Source organism: Coregonus lavaretus (genome assembly GCF_964263955.1).
Source record: "Coregonus lavaretus genome assembly, chromosome: 28".
NCBI classification, from domain to species: domain Eukaryota; kingdom Metazoa; phylum Chordata; class Actinopteri; order Salmoniformes; family Salmonidae; genus Coregonus; species Coregonus lavaretus.
This window is the reverse complement of record NC_140015.1, coordinates 18,711,832-18,730,550: the sequence shown is the minus strand read 5'-3', so window position 1 is coordinate 18,730,550 and position 18,719 is coordinate 18,711,832. Positions and strand designations below refer to the sequence as shown.

Below are 18,719 nucleotides of genomic sequence, written 5' to 3'. Positions count from 1 at the left end.
GGGGCGTGAAAGCCTGAGCATGTCACTTAAGTGGGCTGTCACTAAGAAATAGTCCATATGTGACCTTCTTCAACAGCAGATGGAGACAAATAGCAGTAAGTAAACAGGGAAGTTATTTTACAGGACTATCTCTCGATATAAAACGACATTATTATGTTGTATTGGTTGTGGCCAATAGCACACTCCGTGGCTCATAGCACACTCCGCCAACCCTGATGTTCTAGCAGTGTCTGAATCCTGGCTTAGGAAGGCCACCAAAAATTCAGAAATTTCCATCCCCAACTACAACATTTTCCGTCTAGATAGAACTGCCAAAGGGGGTGGAGTTGCAATCTACTGTAGAGATAGCCTGCAGAGCTCTATCAGACTATCCAGGTCTGTGCCCAAACAGTTTGAGCTCCTACTTCTAAAAATCCACCTTTCCAGAAATAAGTCTCTCACTGTTGCCGCTTGCTACAGACCCCCCTCAGCCCCCAGCTGTGCCCTGGACACCATATGTGAATTGATTGCCCCCCATCTATCCTCAGAGTTCGTACTGCTTGGTGACCTAAACTGGGATATGCTTAACACCCCGGCCATCCTACAATCCAAACTAGATGCCCTCAATCTCACACAAATTGTCAAGGAACCTACCAGGTACAACCCTAAATCCGTAAACATGGGCACCCTCATAGATATCATCCTGACTAACTTACTCTCTAAATACACCTCCGCTCTCTTCAACCAGGATCTCAGCGATCACTGCCTTATTGCCTGCGTCCGTAATGGATCCGCGGTCAAACGACCACCCCTCATCACTGTCAAACGCTCCCTAAAACACTTTAGCGAGCAGGCCTTCCTAATTGACCTGGCCCAGGTATCCTGGATGGATATCGATCTCATTCCGTCAGTAGAGGATGCCTGGTTGTTCTTTAAAAGTGCTTTCCTCTCAATCTTAAATAAGCATGCCCCATTCAAAAAATTCAGACCTAAGAACAGATATAGCCCCTGGTTCTCCTCAGACTTGACTGCCCTTGACCAGCACAAAAACATCCTGTGGCGTACTGCATTAGCATCGAATAGCCCCCGCGATACGCAACTTTTCAGGGAAGTTAGGAACCAATATACACAAGCAGTTAGGAAAACAAAGGCTAGCTTTTTCAAACAGAAATTTGCATGCTGTAGCACTAACTCCAAAATGTTTTGGGACACTGTAAAGTCCATGGAGAATAAGAGCACCTCCTCCCAGCTGCCCACTGCACTGAGGCTAGGAAACACTATCACCACCGATAAATCTACAATAATCGAGAATTTCAACAAGCATTTTACTACGGCTGGCCATGCTTTCCACCTGGCTACCCCTACCCCGGCCACCAGCTCTGCACCCTCCGCTGCAACTTGCCCATGCCTCCCCCGCTTCTCCTTCACACAAATTCAGACAGCTGAATTTCTGAAAGAGCTGCAAAATCTGGACCCCTACAAATCATCTGGGCTAGACAATCTGGACCCTTTCTTTCTAAAAATAGCCGCCGAAATTGTCGCAACCCCTATTACTAGCCTGTTCAACCTCTCTCTCCCCAGAGATTGGAAAGCTGCCGCGGTCATCCCCCTCTTCAAAGGGGGTGACACTCTAGATCCAAACTGTTACAGACCTATATCCATCCTGCCCTGCCTTTCGAAAGTTTTTGAAAGCCAAGTTAACAAACAGATCACCGACCATTTCGAATCACACCGTACCTTCTCTGCTATGCAATCCGGTTTCCTAGCTGGTCATGGGTGCACCTCAGACACGCTCAAGGTCCTAAACGATATTATAACCGCGATCGTTAATAGACAGTAGTGTGCAGCCGTCTTCATCGACCTGGCCAAGGCTTTCGACTCTGTCAACCACCGCATTCTTATTGGCAGACTAAATAGCCTTGGTTTCTCAAATGATTGCCTCGCCTGGTTCACCAACTACTTCTCAGATAGAGTTCAATATGTCAAATCGGAGGGCCTGTTGTCTGGACCTATGGCAGTCTCTATGGGGGTGCCACAGGGTTCAATTCTTGGGCCAACTCTTTTCTCTGTGTATATCAATGATGTCGCTCTTGCTGCTGGTGACTCTCAGATCCACCTCTACGCAGACGACACCATTTTGTATACAGTGAGGGAAAAAAGTATTTGATCCCCTGCTGATTTTGTATGTTTGCCCACTGACAAAGAAATTATCAGTCTATAATTTTAATGGTAGGTTTATTTGAACAGTGAGAGACAGAATAACAACAAAAAAATCCAGAAATGTCAAAAATGTAATAAATTGATTTGCATTTTAATGAGGGAAATAAGTATTTGACCCCTCTGCAAAACATGACTTAATACTTGGTGGCAAAACCCTTGTTGGCAATCACAGAGGTCAGACGTTTCTTGTAGTTGGCCACCAGGTTTGCACACATCTCAGGAGGGATTTTGTCCCACTCCTCTTTGCAGATCTTCTTCAAGTCATTAAGGTTTCGAGGCTGACGTTTGGCAACTCGAACCTTCAGCTCCCTCCACAGATTTTCTATGGGATTAAGGTCTGGAGACTGGCTAGGCCACTCCAGGACCTTAATGTGCTTCTTATTGAGCCACTTGTTTGTTGCCTTGGCCATGTGTTTTGGGTCATTGTCATGCTGGAATACCCATCCACGACCCATTTTCAATGCCCTGGCTGAGGGAAGGAGGTTCTCACCCAAGATTTGACGGTACATGGCCCCGTCCATCGTCCCTTTGATGCGGTGAAGTTGTCCTGTCCCCTTAGCAGAGAAACACCCCCAAAGCATAATGTTTCCACCTCCATGTTTGACGGTGGGGATGGTGTTCTTGGGGTAATAGGCAGCATTCCTCCTCTTCCAAACACGGCGAGTTGAGTTGATGCCAAAGAGCTCCATTTTGTTCTCATCTGACCACAACACTTTCACCCAGTTCTCCTCTGAATTATTCAGATGTTCATTGGCAAACTTCAGACAGGCATGTATATATGCTTTCTTGAGCAGGGGGACCTTGCGGGCGCTGCAGGATTTAAGTCCTTCACAGCGTAGTGTGTTACCAATTGTTTTCTTGGTGACTATGGTCCCAGCTGCCTTGAGATCATTGACAAGATCCTCCCGTGTAGTTCTGGGCTGATTCCTCACCGTTCTCATGATAATTGCAACTCCACGAGGTGAGATCTTGCATGGAGCCCCAGGCCGAGGGAGATTGACAGTTCTTTTGTGTTTCTTCCATTTGCGAATAATCGCACCAACTGTTGTCACCTTCTCACCAAGCTGCTTGGCGATGTTCTTGTAGCCCATTCCAGCCTTGTGTAGGTCTACAATCTTGTTCCTGACATCCTTGGAGAGCTCTTTGGTCTTGGCCATGGTGGAGAGTTTGGAATCTGATTGATTGATTGCTTCTGTGGACAGGTGTCTTTTATACAGGTAACAAGCTGAGATTAGGAGCACTCCCTTTAAGAGTGTGCTCCTAATCTCAGCTCGTTACCTGTATAAAAGACACCTGGGAGCCAGAAATCTTTCTGATTGAGAGGAGGTCAAATACTTATTTCCCTCATTAAAATGCAAATCGATTTATAACATTTTTGACATGCATCTTTCTGGATTTTTTTGTTGTTATTCTGTCTCTCACTGTTCAAATAAACCTACCATTAAAATTAGCAGGGGATCAAATACTTGTTTCCCTCACTGTACATCTGGCCGTTCATTGGACACTGTGTTAACAAACCTCCAAACGAGCTTCAACGCCATACAACACTCCTTCCGTAGCCTCCAACTGCTCTTAAACACTAGTAAAACTAAATGCATGCTCTTCAATCGAACGCTGCTGGCACCCGCCCACCCGACTAGAATCACTACTCTCGACGGGTCTGACCTAGAGTATGTGGACAACTACAAATACCTAGGTGTCTGGTTAGACTGTAAACTCTCCTTCCAGACTAGAATCTAGAATCGGCTTCCTATTTCGCAAAAAAGCCTCCTTCACTCATGCTGCCAAACATGCCCTCGTAAAAAGGACTATCCTACCGATCCTTGACTTCGGCGATGTCATTTACAAAATAGCCTCCAACACTCTACTCAGCAAATTGGATGTAGTCTATCACAGTGCCATCCGTTTTGTCACCAAAACCCCATATACTACCCACCACTGTGACCTGTATGATCTTGTTGGCTGGTCCTCACTACATATTCATCGCCAAACCCACTGGCTCCAGGCCATCTATAAATCACTGCTAGGCAAATCCCCGCCTTATCTTAGCTCATTGGTCACCATAGCAACACCCAACCGTACTATGCGCTCCAGCAGGTATATCTCACTGGTCATCCCCAAAGCCAACACCTCCTTTGGCCTCCATTCCTTCCAGTTCTCTGCTGCCAATGACTGGAACGAACTGCAAAAATCTCTGAAGCTGGAGACTCTTATCTCCCTCACTAACTTTAAGCATCAGTTGTCAGAGCACCTTACAGATCACTGCACCTGTACACAGCCCATCTGAAATTAGCCCGCCCAACTACCTCATCCCCATATTGTTATTTATTTTGCTCATTTGCACCCCAGTATCTCTATTTGCACATCATCTCTTGCACATCTATCATTCCAGTGTTAATACTAATTGTTATTATTTTGCACTATGGCCTATTTATTGCCTTACCTCCATAACTTGCTACATTTGCACACACTGTATATATATTTTCTGCTGTATTTTTGACTTTATGTTTTGTTTTACCCCATATGTAACTCTGTGTTGTTGTTTTTATCGCACTGCTTTGCTTTATCTTGGCCAGGTCGCAGTTGTAAATGAGAACTTGTTCTCAACTGGCTTACCTGGTTAAGTAAAGGTGAAATAAAAAATAAAAAATAAAAATAGACTCATGATAGTAGGCCTAAATGCTTGGGAAATTCATGCTTATATAAGGTACCCCATCTGCTTCAATGAAAGTAGTTCATTCAATGAAAGTAGTTCATACTTTAACGGGTTAAAGTGTAGGCTGCGGTTACCATTATGTTTTTGCCTTTATATTCTTGTTCACCAGTTAAGAAGAAGCCTGGCATATAGTTTAGCCTACTGTGTCCTAACCCATGCCACATACACTAAAAGTATGTGGACATCCCTTCAAATTAGTGGATTCAGCTATTTCAGCTACACCCGTTGCTGACAGGTGTAAAATCAAGCACACAGACATGCAATCTCCATAGACAAATATTGGCAGAAGAATCACATTTCTGCCCTGCTAGAGCTGCCCCGGTCAACTGTAAGTGCTGTTATTGTGAAGTGGAAACTTCTAGGAGCAACAACGGCTCAGCGGCGAAGTGGTAGGCCACACAAGCTCACAGAACGGGACCACCGAGTGCTGAATCACGTAGCATGTAAAAACCGTCTGTCCTCGCTTGCAACACTTACCGAGTTCCAAACTGCCTCTGGAAGCAACATCAGCACAATAACTGTTCGTCGGGAGCTTCATGAAATGGGTTTCCATGGTCCGAACAGCATAAGATCATCATGCACAATGCCGAGCGTCGGCTGGAGTGGGGGAAAGCTGGCCGCCATTGGACTCTGGAGCAGTGGAAATGCGTTCTCTGGAGTGATGAATCACACTTCACCATCTGGCAGTCCGACGGCCTAAACGTCCAACATCAGTGCCCGACCTCACTAATGCTCTTGGGGCTGAATGGAAGCAAGTCCCTGCAACAATGTTACAACATCTAGTGTAAAGCCTTCCCAGAAGAGTGGAGGCTGTTATAGCAGCAAAGGGGGGAACAACTCCATATTAATGCCCATGATTTTGGAATGAGATGTTTGAGAAGCATGTCCACATACTTTTGTTAATGTAGTGTACTTTGTCTTACATTTTTTCACTTTTTTGTTAAGCTTCTATACAAAACACATGGTTTTCAGAGTCCTGACCATGTTTAACCTTTTCTTTTTAGCGTTCAACTGATAAGGTACAGAACAATACACATTATGACAAGTGAGAGCTCGTCATTTTGTTTCCATGTTTTGTGTAGTGCTTTGAACTACTCACTATCTCCCTGGTTCAACTCTTCATCCCTCTATATTTACCTCCTCCTCCTCCTCCCTGCCTACCCTACAATCCTCTTAAATATCTGAATCATCGTCAAAACTAATCACCAACCTCTTCTTGCTTGGCACCCCTCACCCTCCCTTCCTGGTCACCTGCTCCTAAATTATTGTTCCTGTGTCCAGCAGTGTGATTATAATCCACTCCCTCTGTCGTTCCGTCTGTCGCAAGTCACTGCCTTCCATCATTCCCCCTTACCGAATGGAAAAACTTCCCCTGAGCATCTAAGTGTTAAGTCCTGAACTAATAGCAGAGCAAAAACATGTCTGTACGTTTCAAAGGGACAATTGTGAGTGTATAGTTAGTTGTGTGTTCTAGTGCCTATATGGTCACATAGGCAGTATTCTTCAATGAGATTACTTATTTGCCAAATATTTTGTTCTGGTATTACTGAGTTATTACCTCATTATGTTTGTTGTAAAGATAGATATTGAGCATACAGTATATGACCTGTTCATAAACATGTCCAACTGTACTATTACAAGTATGAAGGGATCAACATTAGATAATATAAAAGTATATGAAGGGATCAACATTAGCAATAATATAAAGGTATATCTAATTCTAATCTAATTTGAAAAGGAAAACCACTTTAAATTGATTTAGATGTGACTTTTTTCACCATTATACACCTGTCATGGTCTCAGGCTGCCAGGAGGACAGTATAGAGGGTCAGACAGAGTGACCAGACATTCTACAGTAGGATCTGAGAAGAAGATGACCACAAGATGACTCCTCTGTGTGTGTATTATTAGCCAGTAATCAGCCCTGGGTGTCAGATTAGTCCCCATAACCTTTTGATAGGCACACCTTCCTTCATTACAGTATACAGCTCAGCTGAGTCAGTGGCCAGCTACATATCAGGAGGAATATTTTGCATCTTAAGCTCTGGATTTCATTAACACACCTCAAATGCTCATATTATAGTACCTTTTCTCCAAGCTCCTGTCGCCCCGCAACATCCATTCTCCATCTCTCCTCAGCCACTCTTCAGTTGCTTCTTGGTACCTATCTCAGTCCACCCCCTCACTCCTCTTCTCTGAGCCTGTCATATGGACAGATATACTCCCACCTTCCATTGAGGAGGAGAGCGTATTGAAAAGAAGCCCCCTCTGCTCTATAGTTTAGGAGCAGAGAAAAGGGAGAGAGAAGATTGTAAAAGGAAATGGTTTCCATAGAAACAAGTGTGCTCCATCCATACCCAAGATAAGGAACACTGCACTGGCATACATTTTTGGTTTGTTTCCATTTAGGTTAATTATCTGCCATTTATTTTCAATATTACAGCAAAAACATGTCAAGTTATGATGAGAGCTCGGTGCAACTTCAGATTTCACACTGACCATTAGGTCATATCTATGGATGAAGTTCAGACAAATCCCATATACACTACCGGTCAAAAGTTTTAGAACACCTACTCATTCAAGGGTTTTTCTTTATTTTTACTATTTTCTACATTGTAGAATAATATTGAAGACATCAAAACTATGAAATAACACATATGGAATCATGTAGTAACCAAAAAAAGTGTTAAACATATTTTTTATTTGAGATTCTTCAAATAGCCACCCTTTGCCTTGATGACAGCTTTGCACACTGTTGGCATTCTCTCAACTAGCTTCATGAGGTAGTCACCTTGAATGCATTTCAATTAGGAACACTGCACAATTAGGAACACTCCCGAGTGGCGCAGTGGTCTACGGCACTGCATCGCAGTGCTAGCTGTGCCACTAGAGATCCTGGTTCGAATCCAGGCTCTGTCGTAGCCGGCCGCAACCGGGAGACCCATGGGGCGGCGCACAATTGGCCCAGCGTCGTCCAGGGTAGGGGAGGGAATGGCTGGCAGGGATGTAGCTCTGTTGGTAGAGCATGGCGTTTGCAACGCTATGGTTGTTGGTTCGATTCCCACGGGGGGCCAGTATGAAAAATAAAAAAATAATGTATGCATTCACTAACTGTAAGTCGCTCTGGATAAGAGCGTCTGCTAAATGACTAAAATGTAATGTAAATTAACAGGTGTGCCTTGTTAATTTGTGGAATTTCTTTCCTTCTTAATGCGTTTGAGCCAATCAGTTGTTTTTGTGACAAGGTAGGGGGTATACAGAAGATAGCCCTATTTGGTAAAAGACCAAGTCCATATTATGGCAAGAACAGCTCAAATAAGCAAAGAGAAACGACAGTCCATCATTACTTTAAGACATGAAGGTCAGTCAATACGGAACATTTCAAGAACTTTGAAAGTTTCTTCAAGTGCAGTCGCAAAAACCATCAAGTGCTATGATGAAACTGGCACTCATGAGGACCGCCACAGGAAGGGAAGACCCAAAGTTACCTCTGCTGCAGAGGATAAGTTCATTCGAGTTACCAGCCTCAGAAATTGCAGCCCAAATAAATGCTTCACAGAGTTCAAGTAACAGACACATCTCAACATCAACTGTTCAGAGGAGACTGTGTGAATCAGGCCTTCATGGTCGAATTGCTGCAAAGAAACCCCTACTAAAGGACACCAATTATAAGAAGAGACTTGCTTGGGCCAAGAAACACGATCAATGGACATTAGACCGGTTGAAATTTGTCCTTTGGTCTAGATTCCAAATTTGAGATTTTTGGTTCCAGCCGCTGTGTCTTTGTGAGACGCGGTGTGGGTGAACGGATGATCTCTGCATGTGTATTTCCCACCATAAAGCATGAAGGAGGAGGTGTTATGGTGTGGGGATGCTTTGCTGGTGACACTGTCTGTGACTTATTTAGAATTCAAGGCACGCTTAACCAGCATGGCTACCACAGCATTCTGCAGCGATACGCCATCCCATCTGGTTTGGGCTTAGTGGGACTGACATTTGTTTTTCAACAGGACAATGACCCAACACACCTGCAGGCTGTATAAGGGCTATTTGACCAAGAAGGAGAGTGAGTGCTGCATCAGATGACCTGGCCTCCACAATCCCCCGACCTCAACCAAATTGAGATGGTTAGGGATGAGTCGGACCGCAGAGTGAAGGAAAAGCAGCCAACAAGTGCTCAGCATATGTGGGAACTCCTTCAAGACTGTTGGAAAAGCGTTCCAGGTGAAGCTGGTTGAGAGAATGCCAAGGGTGTGCAAAGCTGTCATCAAGGCAAAGGGTGGCTATTTGAAGAATCTCAAATATAAAATATATTTAGATTTGTTTAACACTTTTTTGTATACACTTTTTTGATTCCATATGTGTTATTTCATAGTTTTGATGTCTTCACTATTATTCTACAATGTAGAACATAGTAAAAATAAAGAAAAACACTTGAATGAGTAGGTGTTCTAAAACTTTTGACCGGTAGTGTACACTGTCATGGAGTTGATAAAATCTATTTCACAAATAACTGTTCTCATAAATATGGTGCCAAATCAAGAGAAAAAGAGAACAACTTTACAATACTACACTTTATAAAGTGTCCTCTTATGTAAAGGAGTGAAGATTACCACTCCAAGTGCACCAGGTCTGGCAGAGTGCCTTAGGGGAGTGTATGACTGTGGTTGGAGACTAACATGCATTGACAGTGAGACTGACTGCACTGGCAGAGATAATGGGCTGGAAACCAGCCTGAGAGCCACTGTGAGTGGGTAAAAATGTCAAGGAACTGAAATTATGGTTTATTCTATACAGAGTTCAATACGCGATTTAGTGGCAAAATTCAGTCCAAGTAGCTTGGTAGTGTATTAACAAGGTTATAACAACTTTGATACCCATTTCTACAACTACTTCATATTAATCTCAACACTATTATTCCAATGAGACATAGATTTGAGATGCAGTCATCAGTAAAATGAGAAGGGGACGCATCATTTAACTCCTACACATATATATAAAGACGTGAGGGAGACATAATCAAACTGACAAGCACCCCCTCTCCCCCTCGAACCCACACACTTTTCACAGAGTAAATTGACACAGCAATTGGAGACTCCAGTGCACGAGTCTGTCGAGGAGAGCGCGCACTGACCGGATTACAGGACACAGCAGTCAGTTAGAAGGTAGCAGAGGACAACAAAGGATTAAAAAACAAAAGGGAAAAAAACAATAAAGATATGCAAAAATGTGTGATTTATGTTAAAGGAATATGAGAGTGGAAACAGAACAGGAAAGACAAGGCGTACAACAGAGACTCTTTGGGTTACACATCCTTCATTTCAAAGAGTGAGTGGACTATTCAGAACTCAGGTTACAAAGAGTGAGTGGACTATTCAGAACTCAGGTTACAAAGAGTGAGTGGACTATTCAGAATTCAGGTTACAATTCAGAAGTGGATCTAAACAACAAGCAAGCTGCACAACAAAATAACTTGTTGTTTTTAAGGTGAGTAAGCCTGGCCTATTTATCAATTATCTTAAATCATAACCTAAAATGCGTAAAGGTCCCCAGTGTCCAATGCACATTACAATGTCAAGACGTTTGTGGTGGGAAATAGGATTGACAGACTTCACGAAGTGAAAATGTGTTACTATTCATTTTCACAGCCTTTAAAAAATAATTTGCAAAAAGATAATGTACAAATAATGAAGCCTAGTTCTGAACCCAGTGAGAATCAAATGCCTCTTCTATTTCATGGTTACTGGAACAGCTGCCATTTCTCACCTGGGTATTCTACTATTGATAAGATGCTTAACCTTGGTTTAACTGAGAAAAAAAAAAAACTGGGTTAATAGTTTATCAAAGATACATTTAAACTGGTCAGAGCAATATTTGAATTTACAATAGTGAACTTGGTTATTTGGATATCTCCTACTAAATACTTGACAATAATACCTGCTCAAGACATTTGCATGAGACACTTAAACACTACCATTCCCCATTAAAGTTTGTCCTTCCATCAATCTAGAGCTCAATGAGGCACTGCGTCACCCAGTCCATAGTCATACACATCAAGGAAACTGCTGTGTAGGGATAGAGCAAACAGGTACTTTATTATACAGTTCAATCCTATTTCATCTCTAGGGCATCCAGGCATCAGTCATAGTCATCCGCTGTTATGACAGTAAAACCTGCTCCTCTGTAGGTTCATTTAGTCTGTGTTTGAGGTAATCTCAATGTTTTGTTCACAAACTGAGAGTGAATCAACCCAGGGTTTACGGACCCATTCAGAATAATGGATTACATCCAAATGTCAAAGTTACAGTAAATGTGTGCAGAGGAAAATGTTGATAAAGGATGGATCTGTAGAGTAGCCTACAGCACACCAGAGCAATAAACAGGAGACGGGGACAGGGAGGGATATATAAATAAATACAGGGAACAGAAGCTCATGAAAATGAGAGTAAAGTTGATGTTGTAATGAAACGGATAATCCCACAGTTAACTCTGTATGGCCAAGTGATCCTTACTGGTAAAACTTGGTTGTGATTCTGCATCTGTATTCTAAAAACTGGGATTTAGCAACGATGAAACAAGTTATTATCTTTTTCCACGTACAAAGCCAACACCACCTTCCGTTTCCCATATAATTAGAATTTTCAGCACATTTCTAAAACAACATTTATACAGGTTAAAATAATAATAATACAATATAAATAGTAATAAAATGAACAAAGCAGAGGATTCACCCCATTTAGCTGCAAAAAGAATGACATTGAACTACTTTGCCCTTCATTACGTAACACTTTCCTTGTTTAAACAGACAGTCCTCAGTTGAAGCCATGCATGCAATGGTCGTGATGACTGGGAGGATCAATCACTACTTAGTAGGGGGCTGTTGTTGACTGACCCTAATTAGGGTACTCTACCCTAGCTGTAAACAGACAGAAAAGGTTCCAGATCATTCAACAGGATTGACACGCAGGGAGACAGGAATTGATCTGTTACAAATAAAGGGTGATGGGAATTTCTAGATTGTCAGATGTCAGTTGGTCATGTTTCTTTGACATTAGACAGTGGCTCATGGAAGAAAAAAAGTATTTAATTTGTTCCACTTGTTGAATTGTAGGAATGATATTAATAAACCTACTTAGTGAACTCTCTGAGAGTTCAGACTGGATTGATCAACTGAATTTGCTTGTTTATTATGATCATAATCCAATTTGACCAGACAAAGTTTTGCATCTGAATGGATTCAGGAAATTTACCAAAGCCAGAGAAAATAAAGGTCCACATAGACAGACTCATTCACACTGTACCGCCTACATTAATTACTGCTGTAACAGGCTCTCATTAGCCACTTCATGTTGTATAATTCAATTATACAATCCCAAACCCTGCATCTGGTATTTTGTATTCCAAAAAAGCATTTTTTATTTTCACTCAGGATGGGATATGGGCTTTAACTGTAGCATATTGAGAAAAAAGGGAACTTGTGGTTAGGTCCACCTTTATTCTTCTATTTTCTTATTAGTTTCCCTGTAGGCCTACATCCCATTGTTTTCTCATCAACAAATACAAACAGTTTACATAATGACAACAGGAAACACACTGCAACCAAACCCTACCCATTTTGAACAGCCATCGATAGGTTAATATGTGTACTGTTCCTTTTATACATCTCAGAGAGATGCTTCGGCCCACCTATCCTCCTATGTGTTTGAGATCAAATCAAATCCATTTTTATTTGTCACATGCGCCGAATACAACAGGTGTAGACCTTACCGTGAAATGCTTACTTACAAGCCCTTAACCAACCATGCAGTTCAAGAAATAGAGTTAAGAAAATATTTACTAAATAAAAAAAATGAAAAAATAAAAGTAACACAATAAAATAACAATAACGAGGCTATATACAGGGATTGGCCAGTCCGGGTGGCCATTTGATTAATTGTTCAGCAGTCTTATGGCTTGGGGGTAGAAGCTGTTAAGGAGCCTTTTGGACCTAGACTTGGCGCTCTGGTACCGCTTGCTGTGCGGTAGTAGAGAGAACAGTCAGAGTCTTTGACAATTTTTTGGGCCTTCCTCTGACTGCGTAGTATATAGGTCCTGGATGGCAGGAAGCTTGGCCCCAGTGATGTACTGGGCCGTACGCACTACCCTCTGTAGCGCCTTACGGTCGGATGCCGAGCAGTTCCCATACCAGGCGGTGATGCAACCGGTCAGGATGCTCTCGATGGTGCAGCTGTATAACTTTTTGAGGATCTGGGGACCCATGCCAAATCTTTTCAGTCTCCTGAGGGGGAAAAGGTGTTGTCGTGCCCTCTTCACGACTGTCTTTGTGTGTTTGGACTATGATAGTTTGTTAGTGATGTGGACACCAAGGAATTTGAAACTCTCGACCTGCTCCACTACAGCCCCGTCGATGTTAATAAGGGCCTGTTCGGCCCTCCTTTTCCTGTAGTCCACGATCAGCTCCTTTGTCTTGCTCACATTGAGGGAGAGGTTGTTGTCCTGGCACCACACTGCCAGGTCTCTGACCTCTTCCCTATAGGCTGTCAGATTGTGTCATCTGTGGATCTGTTGGGGCGGTATGAGAATTGGAGTGGGTCTAGGGTTTCCGGGATGATGGTGTTGATGTGAGCCATGACCAGCCTTTCAAAGCACTTCAAGATATGCCTTAACGTGCAGTAAGGACCCATATGCCAAATATAATGTAATCCTGCTCCAGTGACTACCCTGGGATAAGTATGATGTGGTTTAGGAGATGTCCTGTTCGCATCTTAATCCTTCCACAACACTGTCCACCACCGGCACCGTCTTCCCTCCTTTTCTTCTCCCTCCATATGGGATTAGTGTGTGGGAAATATTGAACGAGGTCACTCTACTTAGATCTACCTTTCATATCACTTGTTTGAGACTAGAGTAAAGGAAGCCCCCCCTCCCTAGCCAACACACACACATACATACACACACACACCTCCTGCTCGAGAGGGATTAAGTATCTGTCAGTGTTGTGTAACAAAGATTCTCATTCAGATGATCTCTTCCCAAAGTTAAGTATATCTATGCACTCATCATCTCCTTACACTGTGATGATGAGTGACTGTTAGATGTAATTTTGTTAAACCTCTGTGAATCAGTTTAAGATGTGTTCTGTTTACTCTTGAATCTTTCCCTCTCTGTGACTCATCCTGAAGAGCTCTTACCAGCCCCCTCCAGCATATCTCTAGAGGCTTTACCGTTTCGCTCCATCCCCCTCGCTTCACCACACAGTCACCTTCCAAATTCCACAGTAAAAGCTTCCTATGGAAACCGCTCGCTGTTAGTCACCTGCAGCACTGCATCTGTACAAGTCTCATTTCAACTCCTGTAACCAAAAAGTGATCACCATCATGATTACTCCGACATTGACAGATTTGATCTACAGTGTAATCCTGCATCATGTCCTCAGTTGATGTTGCCTTCCTGAACCAGGAGTACCTGTGGGAGAACACACAACATAAGACCACTGGGAAGTGTGAAAAACATTGATAACAATCCTAACATTGTCATTGTATTGTAAATTCAGTCATTTAGAGAGAAAAATATATATATGTCAATGTTCTTCCAGACAATTCCATTGGCAACCATGTTTGGCTTTGTGGACTGTTACATAGATCCTCACATCTGGCGGTTGATCTGTCAGGAAAACTGGCCTTGTCGTGCGAAGGTCTCAAATTATGTAGTTTCACAATGACACAAAACCTTTGTATGTTTTCACAAAATAAAGCTACAACTACTACCTTGATCTTGGATTTCTAAGTGTTTTGTATCGTAGGTATTATGATGCAAGGATTATGAGGGATTTCTTTTATTTTGGGGAAGAGAATTACATAATAACAGAAACAACCCTGAGCCATTTTCTAACATTGCGTGACGCTAGGAAATGTGGAGATCATTGTGGAACCAAGTTGTTTAGTTTCGTTGAAGTCTTTATTTAGCACCGACATGAAGTAATGGCAGGTGTGTTTCCTCTATAAAGAGACAAATAACACAACCAACCACAGAGATGTATTACCTCAGGACTGAACTCTTACTTGAAGATATATGTGTGTAACTCAAAAACCGGGTCACATCAAATCATAGTTCTCTCAATAAAATATGCTCACACTAAATCAGTTACGAATGTTGAGGGTTAGTTATCAAAATCTGTGCAAAATGATATGGTGATGCACAGGTACAGATGTAGGATCTTTAATTGTATCATTATTGTTTTGGCTGAGGAATTTTCCTGAGCCGCAGGAAATGCAGTGAGCTTTGTGATATCATACATTCACTGAAAACCTGTACTAACACACAGTTATATTAACAGTATTCCACTTTTCATGTAGCCTCATTTTGACCAGCTAATAGCCTAACCACCAATCAAGCAACATTATGGACTAAATGTTCGAATCCTTTTGCTGCAGGACTATTTTGCTGTGATTATATAGGTAAAAGAAAGATCCTACACCTGTACTGTATAGGAATCTTGGCAAAATGTCTAATCTTTCTCCCTGTAGTGGTCTTCACCGGGGATGCCATCCATGCACACATTGACAGTTGCCATGCCGATACCAAATCTTTCGCAGTAGACTACTGAGTCCAGCCTCCCACCCCACTTATAGACCTACTGACCACCTGATGATCGATCACTGGTGCCATGGGAACAGCACGGGCCAACAGGTGAGGACACCATGACAGGAAGCTGTCATACCTGTGTCATACCCAGTGGTGTAAATTACTTAAGGAAAAATATTTTAAAGTACTTAAGTCGTTTTGGGAGGTATCTGTACTTTACTTTACTATTTATATTTCTGACTACTTTTACTTTTACTTCATTACATTCCTAAAGAAAATAATGTACTTTTTACTCCATACATTTTCCCTGACACCCAAAAGTACTCATTACATTTTGAATGCTTAGCAGGACAAGAAAATGGTCCAATTCACACACTTACCAAGAGAACATCCCTGGTCATCCCTACTACCTCTGATCTGGCGGACTCACTAAACACACATGCTTTGTTTTAAATGATGTCTGAGTGTTGGAGTGTGCCCCTGGCTATCCGTAAATAAAAAATACAAGAAAATGGTGCCGTCTGGTTTATACTGATTTATACTTTTACTTTTGATACTTAAGTATATTTTAGCAATTACATTTACTTTTGATACTTAAGTATACTTAAAACCAAATACCTTTAGACTTTTTATCAAGTAGTATTTTATTGGGTGACTTTCACTTTTACTTGAGTAATTTTCTATTAAGGTATCTTGACTTTTACTCAAGTATGACATTTGGGTACTTTTTCCACCACTGGTCATTCCTTATGTCCCCAAAGCTGACAATGCTTCTCCTTATTTGAGTTATTACAGGGAAATGGACAACCTTAGCTCGCCAATGTACATAACTTGAATATCAAATGAATGGAACCAAAATAGTACAACCATTAAAAATGCAATAAGTATATGGTTGAATATAGTTTCCTGATCAATGGAGCACTATAAATTGGTCAATATAATGGCTGTATGTCCCAGTCAACATAGGCTGCCAAGAGACTTGGCTCATGTATAATCCCTAAACCCATGATGACCGCAATCCCTCTCACAAAGCTAAACACAACTCACCTTCCCAGGTTATCCTTTCCAAAGGAGAGAGACAGGTCAGTCAATATTAAGAGGTTACCAGAGGTAGGTCAAATGGTCTTGAGGAAAGTGAGAATACCTTTGTATTCAGGAAGGATACACTTATAGGACTGTAATGCATTTCTCATTCACAGCATATCCTGTCTAAGTGCGGTCTTAATGCATGAGAGAATGTGAGTCATACATTATGTCTCTCTCACTGGGCAGAGTTGGCAAGCTATGCATAGTCACTGTGTCCTGTAGGGCACACTGGTAAGAACAGATAGTCCAATGAGATTATGGACACTGTATTAAAACCTCAACTCTTCCTGTTCTACACCCTCTCTCAAACCACTCTCACATCTCTTTCTTATTTATCCATACTTTCCCCGTTTGTTAACCCAACAGGTACAGCTTCGCAGCATCAGATGAGGAGGGCCTGAAAATCTCCACACTTGGGCTCCACAACGGCCACAGCTCGCCAAATAGCCGGTTCCACTCCCCTAGTGGCACATCCGGAGGAGATAGGATATCAGGAGCCATAGGTTATAGAATGAACAATTACAATGGAAAGATCTCTACCACAGGATCGAGCCAACTAAGAAGTCGCTTTGTCAAGAAAAATGGGCATTGCAATGTCGTATTCTCTAACATGGAGGACAAATCACAACGTTACCTGGCCGACATCTTTACCACCTGTGTGGACATTCGCTGGAGATACTTACTACTCCTCTTCTGCTCAACATTCCTGTCCTCCTGGATGTTTTTTGGAATAATCTTCTATGCAGCTTCCAGAGCCCATGGGGATTTTGACGAGCACCCTGGAATGAGTTCCTCTTCAGGGTTGGAAGGGAATGGGCTTGGGGTTGGTGAAGTTGAAGGGGTGCAGAAAAAGTGGCAGCCATGCCTCCTTCATGTGGAGGGCTTCGTCGGAGCCTTCCTATTCTCCGTCGAGACCCAGACCACCATTGGTTATGGGTGGCGCTGTGTCACTGAGGAGTGCCCTGTGGCAGTGATCACAGTGGTGGTCCAGTCCATTGTGGGCTGCATCATTGACTCCTTCATGCTTGGCACAATCATGGTAAAAATGGCACGCCCTAAGAAGAGGAACCAGACCCTGCTGTTTTCTAAAAATGCTGTGATTTCCCTGCGCGATGGCAAGCTGTGCCTCATGTGGCGGGTGGGTAACCTGCGCAAGAGCCACATCGTGGAGGCCCATGTGCGGGCACAGCTCATTCGACCCTACGTCACGGCAGAGGGAGAGTTTATCCCTCTAGAGCAGAGGGATCTTAACGTAGGCTACGACGAAGGCATAGACAGACTCTTCCTGGTTTCTCCTCTGGTTATCGTCCATGAGATCGATGAGGACAGCCCCCTATATACTTTGAGCCGGGCTGATCTGGAGTCGGATGACTTTGAGATCGTAGTGATCTTGGAGGGTATGGTGGAGGCCACCGCCATGACCACCCAGGCCCGCAGCTCCTATCTGGCCAAGGAGATCCTATGGGGGCATAGATTTGAGCCTGTGATCTTTGAGGACCGAACCAAGTATCAGGTGGACTATGCTCGCTTCCACAAGACCTACGAGGTGCCCTCCACACCCCACTGCAGCGCCAAGGAGCTCAGTGAGACGGCCAGCCAGCCTGCCTCATCCACCTCCTCCCACTCAGTATTCACCCAGCACCTCGCAACCCCCCACTCCCCCAGCGCCTTCTGCTATGAGAATGAGGTAGCACTGAGCTGTGGAGAGGACGAGGAGGAACTGGATAGGCAAAAGGGAAAAGACAGGGAGGAGGAAAGGAGGAATTCAGATTCTGTAGACTTTCATAATTTGTTTCAGGACACAGCCACAATGACATCCGGCAGCAACGTGCTGTGCGTTTTGGACATGGACAATCAGATGGATTTTGACATTCTACAGACTACCATTACTCGTGATCCACTGACATATAAAAGTAAGTCAGGAATCTGAGGCAAAGGGATGGCACCCTCAGACCCTTCCCAAACCCTATATTCATATAGACCTACCTGTAGGTCTTGAAGAGAGGTCTTCCTTTTGTATTTTGCACGTTTTGCTCTGGGTTTAGTACTAGATCTGCACCCCTTTCGCCTTGCCAGCATTATGTTGTACTTTTACCTGAGCCCATGTTTTTGTTTGTAGAGAGAACCAAATGGG

The 18,719-nt window shown here is 43.0% G+C and overlaps 1 protein-coding gene across 1 annotated transcript; it reads left to right on the top strand.

Moving 5' to 3' along the window:
• Window positions 1-16,976: 16,976 nt before the first annotated feature.
• On the top strand, window positions 16,977-18,515 carry LOC311104157 (ATP-sensitive inward rectifier potassium channel 12-like; the record flags this gene model as incomplete). Its single annotated transcript, XM_084145850.1, has 1 exon — window positions 16,977-18,515. The coding sequence occupies exon 1, from the start codon at window positions 17,097-17,099 to the stop codon at window positions 18,513-18,515; it is 1,419 nt and encodes a 472-aa protein (XP_084001976.1). The 5' UTR covers window positions 16,977-17,096.
• Between the last annotated feature and the right edge of the window lie 204 nt (window positions 18,516-18,719).